This window comes from Octodon degus, unplaced genomic scaffold (genome assembly GCF_000260255.1).
Source record: "Octodon degus isolate 3935 unplaced genomic scaffold, OctDeg1.0 scaffold00015, whole genome shotgun sequence".
Classification (NCBI taxonomy): Eukaryota; Metazoa; Chordata; class Mammalia; order Rodentia; family Octodontidae; genus Octodon; species Octodon degus.
The window spans coordinates 25227882-25239217 of NW_004524591.1; the positions used below are offsets into that span (position 1 = coordinate 25227882).

Sequence of the window (11336 nt, forward strand, 5' to 3'; positions counted from 1 at the left end):
GGGTCCTTTGGTTAACCAGGACTGAGGCTGCCAGGTGGTTTTTCACCTGTCGGGCGCCATCTTGTATCCTTTGGAATGCTTTCATCTGTGGCTTCCAGTTTCAACACTGGCTTTGTTGACTGTCACCAGGAATGTTGAATTACCTCTTTTTTTCCCTGAACAAAGAGCCCATTCAGGCAAAGTTATTGGTCTAGAATGAAGCACTGGTAGATGATTGTTGCTGTTATAAGAGCAGCAAGTATTCCAGCATAATTACAATGATTAGAAATAGAATGCCCAATAACATATGTCCTTTCTAGTAACTGTATGCCAGTTACAAGGCATGATTTCGTTTCAGCGAATGATGGCTTTGTGATAACAACCGTGGATGCTAAGATCGGCTGCCAGAGCCTGTGTACCACAAAGAGAAGAAGAGAAATGAGGTGAAGCAAAATGAGGTGGCAGTGTCTCCAGCTCTCAGTCCTATTCACCCACTATCCCTAAAGACTTTGAGCCAAACCCCCATCAATGGACTTTTTCTGGGTAGTCATTAACAGAGCCCCTGGCCCCTGTGGCTTTGGAGCTCCTCTGCAAGGCCACCTCGGCTTTCTCATCTGGCCCACACACTTAGTCATGGTGATTCTCTGGGAAGAAAGATAAACTTCTGTGGAAAAACAAATCCATTGGCACAAATTGGTTCTTTATGGGCTGTTCTGCTATTATTTCTCATCTAAGCTGAAGAGCAAAGTGAACTGGTAATGGAGCTGTATGATCAAGGCACTGTGCTACAGGGGCACTGCTAGGAGGCCATGCACATCTGGGCCCAAGTACATGGCAGTCTCAGAGAGGAGCTTTCCAGCAGGATATTTCCTCTTGAAGTGCAACCAGCTTGCTTACTCCAGAGGACAGTTGTAAGATCCGAGGAGGTCAAATGAATTCCAGCTTGTGTGCAAACCTGTGCTTACAAGAGTCACTCAACATCTCCCACTGTCCCCAGCATCCCCGAGAAGATATCTGGGGCTGTGGATGCTGTTACCCTAAAGAGTCAAAATTGTTCTAAGACTGAAGACCTGGTAGGGGAGGCCACTGGATTGCTGTTTGCCCCTAGTGCAGAAAGAAATCCCATGTCTCAAGGCAAGGTGGGCCAAAGGCATTTAACCTTGGCTAGACTCTGGAGGAAAACCAGACCAATACCTCATCATTTTACTTCCCCTCCTGCAGGCAGCCATCCCTAGGGTCCAAACTGAGGGAACAAAACTACCCTTGCCATGTGCCCTTCTACTTCCTTTGAGGAAACAAACCAAACCCAGCCCAAGAACTTATTTCCAACCCATGCACCACCCCCTACATCAGGTATTCAATTACTGGGCTGCCATTTCTCCAGACAACTGCACTTTCCATCAATCTCATCTACCCCTCCCCCATTAGGGTTATGAGTATTTCCTTTCTGTATTACTACTTTGCTCTCTCCATAAACCAGCCCATCGTAGATCACGCTAATGGCATTATAAACTTGGGGAACAGCAAGAAAATATATGGTGCATTACATTTTTGTATTGGGCACCCCGGACCTACAAAGGTGGGTATAAATTTGGGGGTTTGGTTAAGCCTAAGCCTGGCATGTCTTTGGAATTAATGAGGGCTGAGGTGATGTGGGGGCGGAGAAGTGACCTGCAAATCACTTATCTCTTGACTCCTCCCTGCCCCGCTTGTCCTGCTGTACTCTAGAGCTTTGCATTTCCACACTTCTGCTGTAACAACTAGGAGAATTAGAGCTCTCATCTTGTAAACACACTGAGGCCTATAAATCCACAGGCCTACTGTCCCCTTCCCCGGGTGACACAAGTCCGGAAGGCAGTCTTTTGTCTCCCAGCTAGGCAACATTCTTTATGTCCTTGTTCAGTTATTTAAATATGCAATGAAACCTCAGTATAAAACAGCCACTGACCTGTCAGGCATGGTGGATGGAAAGCACCTCTCTTATTTTCAGTTTTTGGCTTTGTTTTTTTGCTCCCTGCAGTTAGCAGTGCCATTGTCATATTCGTTAGTTCAAATGGGGACAAAAACATGCAAGAAGCTGGACGGTTGACTTGGAGTCAGCAGGATCCACCTCCTCAGTGCAAAGCCATTAAAGGTTTGCTTGTGCCTCAAGCCACTGTCCCTTCCTATCCTCAGACCTTCCTGGCTGCAGAACAGAGCCACAGGCTAAGCAGCCTCCTAGGGAGACTGATTCTTACTGCATGCATTCACCTACAAATAATCTTGTTAAATACAGGTGTTTTCCATCCTCCAAGAGCTGGCCCTTTCAAATGAGAGTTCAGAAAACTATTCTTTTCAAAAAAAGAAGAGGATGGTGTTTTGGAGGCAATCTGTATGGGGCTAGATAATCAGCTCTGGATAAAAATAAGATTATCAGATGAAAATATTGTGCTCCATGTCAGCATGGGTACTGAATGAGGTAACTGCTTGTTCTAATTTTCTTCAGTGAAACACGGCGTGATCATTTATGCTGTGCTAATGAACAGGATAACACATGGGAAAACATGCGTTAGGGGGTGGGAGTTGTTCAGTGTGCACCCAATTAAATCTCTGTGCTACAATTCGCCGTCTTAGCTAGAATCATAACAGTAGCGCATGCTGCCCACCAGAGCCAGCGCTCATGGTAGGACCATGCCTAGCTGGAATATGGTAATTATTAACTATTAAAATACTTACTAGAAGTAAATAGCCACTTCCAAGAGGTCTCCTCCCTTGCAAAAGCCGCTACCACTCAAGCTGCTCCTCTATTCATTCTGTTGGTCCGTACTTTGAATATCGCACTTCAGGATAATTGACCAGGTATTATTATCTTCATTTTAGAGGTGGAAAATAGGGCTCCACAAAAGATTATAGAATGATGTGGCCTAGGCCATCTATTGAGTTAGTAGCAGAAGTAGGAGTAAAAGAAAAACAACCTGTTCACTGTATTTAGCATTTTGATGCCAAGTATGTGGGCATTTTTCACCATACCAAGCTATTCCACAATCCTCTGCAGATGCCACCTATGTAGCACATTTCGTTCCACTCTGACATTGTCTCCCTATAGTTTCAGATCCCACAAGGTAAAGGGCTGTGTCCCACAAGACTGCCGCCACTTCAAATGCCAATCACAAGTCTGATAATGTCACCTTCATGTCTGACCCATCAACTCTGAATCAGGGATTCCCACATCAGGCTTGATAAGTTTTTATTATGGGTCAGAAAATGCAGGGAACTACCCACTTACATTTATTTCCCAGCAGAACAGTCTCCTTGCTGACTCCAGCAGACCCCTTCCTGGCACCTTTATCCGTTCACCAAAAAGGAAACTCTCCAAACCCCTTTAGGTTTTTGTGGAAGTTCCTGTCATAACTCGGATTGATTAAAATGCTTTACATTGATGATTGATTTCTATCTCCAGCCCGTCTCTCTTCCCCAGAGGCTACAAAGGCACACTGAAAATTCCAACCTTCCAACTTAGCTGGTTTCTCTGGCAACCAATCTCATCCGCCCAGAGCCACCTTATCGTCATCAACTGAAATGGAGCTGAAATGAACTTATAAACAACAAAAAATGCACCTGCCACCTCACTCACTTAAGAAACCCCTAGGTTTTTAGGTTTTTCTCAGGAACCAGGGACAAAGGCTAAATCTGCATTCCTTATTATGTCACAATATCCCTGGATTATAAACATCATTGAATCCAAGCCAATCTCTTCATTTTATGAGTGAAAAGATGCACAGAGCTTGAGGAACACCTTAGGCTGTCTGCTGGTAGGTCTCCTGTTTCAAAGCACATGGAGCATGCAGCTTCCGAATGTCACTGTCCAGGAGAGGGGACTGTCATTAGGAGACAGTGGGCAGAATTTGGAACTCCCTACCTACCCTCCTTGTGTCTGGGCCCTTGGACGTGTTGAACTTAGTCAGGCTCCATATAAGATGTGAATCCTAGAAAGTTGGAATAAGTTGACAATGGGAACTGATGGAATCATGATAGAAAAGGAATAGGGACAGTAGCAGAGGAGATGGGTCCTTTGGCTATGAGAGCAGATAAGGGACAAAAAACCTGAGCTGGATGAAGACAGAGAAAACATCAGTTAAATCCTTGTTCACACAGTGCCAGACACTTGCATATATGTTCATGGAATCCCCCTAGTTAACCTTTGGAGGTGGAATTTTAATCTCTGCTGACAGTAATGATTAAAGGTACTTTTTAAAATTCTGAATCCAGCAGTAATGTGCTAGTCAGCTTTCCATCACTGTGACAAAAATACCTGTGAATAATAACTTAAAGGAGAAAAAATTTATTTGGGCTCATGGTTTCAAGCTCTTCAGTACATGGTGTACTGGCTCCATTGGCTTTGGGCTTGTAAAGAGTCAGAAACACCAAGACAGAAAGGTATGACAGAGGAAAATTGCTTGCTCCAAAGCATCCAGGAGGCACAGAGGAGGTCCAGATGTGCCCTTCCAGGCACCTTCCTAACCACCTACTTCCACCAAGTATTCCCCACCTTCTGTTTCTACTGTCTCCCAATTAAGCCCTAAATCATGCATTGGTCAGCAGTACATGAGTCTTTGGGTCATGTTCCAGATTCAAATCATAGCAAGGAGGAAGATAGACTTTCTTTCATAGATCCATAATTCCCCAATCAGTGTCTCTCTTGTATAGAAACCGCAAACACTGAGGACCTAGATCAGGAAGGCGCAAGTCTCTGACCATGAAACAGGCCCTTATGTAGGAATCATGGAGAAGCCCGGGTGTGTCTCTGAAATTTCCCAGGAGTTTCAGACCCGTGGGTGGTTTTGCATTTAGACTCTCAGTAGGAGGCAGGTCAGAATCTCAGATGATGGGGTGGGAGGAAGGGGCAAGGTGGTAAAAATGGTCCCTTCATGCCTTGTTGCCTAGGGGAAAATTGCCATTTTACATTTCAATTAGGAGGGGCACTAAGGTCAATCATCAGTGCCACTAGAGGAAAATGTGCCCAGCCCAGCCCTGGGCCTCTCCAATTATTATTAATGAAGTTACTCTCAGAACCATCAACCTTTTTATATGCAAACTAGGCCCTTATGAGGCCACTGCTAATCAGGACTCATTAGAGAACTCCTCACAAGCCTCAGCATCAAACAAGAAACAACCGAGAGAGGCTTCTGCTCCTCCTGATCCAGGACAGGAAGAGTCCAGAGCCTCCAGGCACGGTTCTAGCCCAGCTCCAGAGGGTTTTGCAGCCTTGAACTCAGAGATCCCTGCTGACCAATCATCCTGTCCCAGAATATTTCTTCCTGTCAATAGGAACTTGCTCTTTCATGAAAGGGAGAGAAGTTATTGGCATCTGAGTTGAGCAGCTGCCATCTCATCCAGGGACTCTGAGCCATTACTATTTCCTCTGCCACTTTCAGTTTCTTAACACAGTAGGTGTCCTTTAGGCTGGTTGGGGGCCTCTCAGATTCCAGGTACCTTCAACACATGGTCATGGTTGGTATCATGTTTGTGTAAGAGGTGAAGGTGAGCGGCACAAGTGCGTCCTGATTCTCGCTCCCTCTGCCACCATAGACATGGCTGCCTGCGGGGAAGGCTGCCCAGAGCTGGGCTGAGGGAGGGTTGCGTCAGGAAGGTGAACGTGGATCATTTTGCCGACAACCCTGCTGCCCTAATTCTCCGGCATCGCACACCTCCCACTTGTCCCACATTTCCATCTTGCTGGAGCATAGGCTCAGATGGCAACCAAGGGACACAGGATGGAGCCACTAAGATTTGCCATGCTGCTACCTCAAGGTCTCCAGAGACCTGCTTGTCTTAAAGCCTTGGAGCCACATGCAAGGTCAAGGCCAATGCTGTCACTTCTAGGGTGTGTGTGTGTGTGTGTGTGTGTGTTGGCCCCTGCTCCCTTTGCTGTGACCCTCCTGCTTCTCTTGGTTTAGTTTCTATTATATTTTAATATAAATACAATACATATGTGATTTAAAAAATTACCATTTTAACCAGTTTTAAGCTACAGTTCAGTGGTATTTAGTACATTCACCATGTTGAACAACAATCCCCAGCACTCCCAACTAAAATTCCCTCACCGACTTGACAATTCCCCTCCCTTCAGACACCATCACTCCTCTTTCTGTCTGAGTCTGGCTGTTCCAGACATCTCATGTGGCAGAATTGCGCAGCATGATGTACATACTTTTTGCAACTGGCTTACTACACTTAATATAAGCTCTTTGGTGCTTATCTATATTATATGTTCCATGTATCAGAATTTCTTTCCTCTTAAAGGTCAGATAATATTCCAGTAGATGGATATAACATTTTGTTTATTCATTTGTCCATCCATGGACACATAGGTAGCTTCTACCTGTGGCTAATCTGAATATGCTATTGGGAACATGATGTGCAGTATATGTTCAAACTCCTGCTTGCAGTTTCTTGGGGGATAATCTGAGGAGCAAAATTGCCATCAATTTTTGATGCTTCCTTTCACCCTGCTGAAGAGTGGAAGGGATTATCTGATGGGCCCAAGGACTTCCCCAAACAAGGCCTACTATGGTCTCACCCTCTCCGGCTCTCTCCCTTTTTCCTAGCTTCCTTCCCAGCTTCTTACCTCTCTCCTTGTCCCATTTCCATGTCCCCTGCCTCCTTTTCCCTATCTGTTCTTTCCGAGTGACCAGCAAGAACAGAGAAATAATCACCTCCAGTTGTGGAATCATGACCAGTTGGGATGGACAGGGCCCTGGAATCCCACCTGACTGACAGCTGAGAAAGCTGAGTCCTAGGGTAGGGGTGTGGCCAGGGCTTCACAGACTATCAGAACTTGACCCTTTTCTCCAAGTTTTATCTGGTCACAAAGCAGCCGTAGGTGTCATGGGGCTCTTGAGACCCATTAGGGACACTTGCCACTGGTCTGATTACCTGGGACTACTCCAGTCTGCATGTGCCCATGGTTTCCTTTCTGTTTCATTCTGCTGGGGACCAGTACTGGGGTAGGGTAAGCAGCCTCTGCTGAGGGTAAACCGTGGGCCCTGACAAAGCATGCCTGATATAGGTTCCATACTTCTTGTGGTCAGCCTACTCATCTTTCTTGGTGTGCCCCGGACAGTGCTGTGGAAGGTGGAGCTTAGGGAATGGAGGGCCCATGCTAGGCCCTGCACACATCACTGCTGCCCATGACATCAAGCCAAGAACCCTGACTCTCCCACCCATCAACAATCCAGCTCCCTCCCATCATGGCTCTCTTTCCTCTGACCCCATTCTTCCCAGCCTTCTCTGGACAGAGCTATCTATCTATCCCAGGTTCAGAGGGACCTGTGATCCATGTCCTACAAACCTACAGGCTCTTGGGTTCCCACACAGCTCCAGAGCTGAGTGTGCCGATTGCTAGTGCTTGGGATCAGTCCTATCTATTTCCTTATGTTTGGGCCATGCTCAGAGCTCAGACAGAAGTTTCTGGATTAGAAAGGCTAGTGGAGCCTCTCAAATGCCGGGCTTAGCCCATACATAGGAGGCCCTCATGGGCCCTCCAGCTGTGGTCCAGATTCTTGCTCCAGAGACCAAGTCACACCCAGGCCGTGCTCCCTGTGGCTCCTCTCACATGGCCCATCTGTTCCAAGTTCTGCTCCCTGGCACTTGGCAGGCAGAGAGGACATCAAACCCTGTGGGGCAGCATGCCCAGGCAACAGGGTCAGTCTCTGCAGGACAGGAGTGTCATGGGAGGGAACCACAGGATTGTTGAGCATCTGGAGCAGAGGGGAGGCATGAAAGTGAAGCTGAAGCACTGGGGATTGAGCTCAGCAGTAGAATGCTTGCCTAGTAAGCTGGAAGTCCTGGGTTTGGTCATCAGCACCAAAATCAATCAAAAAATAAACCTCCCCTAAAGTGAAGCTGAAGAAGCCAGGGATAGCCTGAATGAAGAGCAGCCTCAAGACGGTGACACGAGGACTTGGGGTTAACAGCATTCTCTCCCTACTATGCCAGCGTGGGCACCCGATGGCCATGTGGTCTGTGTCTGGATAGAAGGGCCACATCTGGGGAATACTGCAGCCTGCCCCCATGGTTTTGCAGCTGCCCAGTCTGAGCCATGCCCTCTATCCCCAGGACTGCCCCCAGCTGCTGCGTGTGGACAAGATCCTGGTGCCTGTAGAGGTGATCAAGCCCATCACACTGAAGGCCAAGAACCTCCCCCAGCCACAGTCAGGGCAGCGTGGCTACGAGTGCATCCTGAACATCCAGGGCAGTGAGCAGCGGGTGCCTGCCCTGCGCTTCAACAGCTCCAGTGTGCAGTGCCAGAACACTTCGGTGAGTCACCTGCTCTGCCACCATCACCTAGAGCATGGCTGCAGCTGTCCAGGCCCCCAGCACCCAATCTGCTTAGTTCCCTGCTTCCCTACCATGCATGTCAACCCTAGCCCTGTCATCCAAACCCCAGAAGCACACTGGCTATGAGGCCACCAAAGAGAACACCGAGTACTTGGCTCTCCTTGTAGCCATATTGTGAAAGGGTAACCTGGAAAAGGATGTCCAGCCTTGCATGGGGCTCCTGTAACCCTGCATGTAGGCAGATGTTTTCACAGGGTGCTGGATCCATAGGGCTTCCTTTCGGTCCTCTTTCCTGAGAGTCCCTCTAGAAGCCTGGGCCTTGCATTCTATCTGTCCTGTGCACTGCATTGGAGGCTCCAAAGGACCCAGAGCCTTCAGACCTACACAGAGGCTGTGTATACAAATACAGCTTCAGGACAGAATAGGTGGCAGCTAAGGGAACCATTGAAAATGAACAAGAGGGAGCCAGTTGGGTGGGAGCCACTTAGATAAGCTCAAGCCCTGCCCAGGGCTTACAAACTCTACATACAAGTCCAAGCTTCACCATGAGCAACCTGCCTACTACCTACCCAGCCCCTAAGAAGTACCGTTGTCCCCAGCAGCCTCATTTCTCCTCACTCAGTGCTTTCTAGCCAGGGCTTTGGTCTCTCCCACTCTTTCTGGGTCACTTTTCTGCACCCAGATGTTCAGAGACCTGCATGGGGCATATGGACTCACAGCCTTCCCAAGCGGTGAGAAAGCTTGTAGTTCTTCACTGTGAAAAGGGAAGAGGACAGAGGCCCAAAGCTGGGCCAGATACAGGTCGGTGGGGCTCAGACTTATATAATCTGGGGACCTTTTCTAAGATCAAAGTGTAGTAAGTACACAATAAGATTTGGTGACGAACCTTAGCAGGCACCCTGACAACAAGGGCAAGAGCTACATCTGAGGTTCCATATACTTTGGGGTAGCCTTCCCTTTGCAGATGAGATGCTTGCTCAAGGTCACATAGCCAGTGAATGGCAGGGCTGGCTGGGTCTGAGCTGCCCTCCCAATGTCATGCCACCTGGCATTCACCCCCTGGTTGCTCCTGAAGACTTACATGAAGTATAAGTGATGTGCAACTGGGAGCACCCCCCATGAAAGACTTCAGAGGAACTCCCTTCTTCTCCTGAAGAAAAGGGTTTGTGGGGGAAATGGAGCCCAGAGAGGTCTACATGCTTCCCCCAGCTCTCTCACTGGAGCAACATTGGCATCTGTCTGTCTGATGTTGAATTCTGGGGATTTCAGAGTTCAGCAAGTCATCTAGCTCCTCCCTGGGAGGTTGACATCTGGAGACCTGATGTGCAAGGACACAATGGGTACCTCTGCTGCCAGCCCTGGTCCAGGCCTTCATGCCCCTGGGTGCCCAAGCTCAAGCATTTCTGGATCTGCTTCCAGGAGCAGTGGGCACAGCACTGGCCTGAGGCCAGGAGCCCGAGACTCTAACCAGCAAGGGGGTACCTGGGGTCCAAGCTCAGGGCCCTCTCTCCACTTCCCTGAGAGCTGGGGAGGGGTCCCCCTGGACTCTGGCCTCCCTAGCTGGGAGCCACCCTGTGGCTCCAAGCAGCACTGAGACGTCTGGGCCAGGGCTCCCAAAGTACTCTGCTCTGCTGACTTTGTCTGGATGACTTTCTTACACCCAGTAATGAGGAAGTTTGTTTCTCTCCATTTTAAGTCTGAGACACGGCAACAACAGAAGGGCTATGCCAAAAAGAGACCCTCTCCCCACAAGGATCCACTGGGAGCTCAAAATTCAGGAGGGCTCGGTTCTCACTTTTCCCAGGATGCTGTCTTTTCTTGGGGGTACATGGGATCCCAGTGTTTTGCTGGTCTGTCCAGGATGCTACTTGCTGCCAAGTGAATTTCTTAAAAATATCTCTTAAGCAGGGACAAGCCCTCTCCTCCTTAGTCGTAGAACAGAGTACCAGCAGGTAGAAATGGATCTCGTAGCATCTTCTAGATTTTGTCAGTGCAGGGGCTGCAGAGGGTAAGTGTCCATCCCCAGACCACACAACAGGGAAGTTGCAAATTCAGTTTGAACAGTTGCCTAGCTCACCACCTAATCCAAGGTTGGGCAAAAAACAGGCAGCAGAATTCTATATTCCCAGCTTTGGTGTTATCCCCAAGAGCAGGCTCTGATCAGCATCAGAGAGGATTGTGTAGAACAGATTGTTTTGTTTTCTAAATCCATGAGCAATCTGGAGTCAGGGAGGAGGATGGATCTAACAGTGAAACCTCTGGGTTTATGATAACAGCAGAGGTTAGTCACAGAGATCTCAAAGGAAAGCAGAGAAAAAGGGGACACAGAAGCAAGAGTGTGAAGATGGCACTGGGCAGGATGAGCAGGTGGAATCCTTCCAGCCCCACTATTTAGGAACAACCCTGGGCCAGTGACTACAGCCCCTGGGACAGTGGGAGGAGAAGAGGCAGCCCAGCCACAGAGGGGGAGCCACCATGGGGATGCATGACCTACTTTAGACCAAGGCTCCAGGAAAATGTCAAGTGCTGCTAATAATAGAGCTCGCAACCTCCTCTCAGGCACTGCAGTCACGCAAGAGAGGGCCGCAAAGGGCATCGGCTGGCTGGAGTTCTGGCTGTGTGGGCCAGGGACCCAGGCCCTGCTCCCGCAGCCTCATGCTAGCTCGTGTTTCACCCAGACCCTTTCCCGCATGCAGAACAGAGGAGTGGAAGGAGCTGGGTAAAGAAATTGTCCCTGATGCACAACTAAGAGCAGAAAGCCCTAGAGGCAGACACAGTGCATGATAGTATCTCATTCCCTAGGCCTGTTGGTCCATGGGTCAGAAATTTCCAGTGAAACATCTCAGAGCTCAAGAAAGGGACTGCTTGGAGGCAAGAGTGTCTCAGCTCTGCAGAGATCTTCTCTGCTTTAGAGGGAAGGAACGTAGAAGGTCACACTTTCTTGAGGTGTTGGGTCATCATCCATTAGCCAGGCTACATTGTGCCAGGTCTTGATTGGGACACTTAACCCCCTGGCCTCCAGGAGCCTGTAAGCTTCA

The 11336-nt window shown here is 48.6% G+C and overlaps 1 protein-coding gene across 1 annotated transcript in view; it reads left to right on the plus strand.

The window, feature by feature from the left end:
- Plxna4 (plexin A4) overlaps positions 1 to 11336 on the plus strand; it is a 446676-nt gene that overhangs the window by 362870 nt on the left and 72470 nt on the right. Inside the window, exon 10 of the mRNA XM_004626540.2 lies at positions 8077 to 8277. Coding sequence (XP_004626597.1) covers positions 8077 to 8277 — 201 coding nt within the window. The remainder of the gene's footprint in view (positions 1 to 8076; positions 8278 to 11336) is intronic.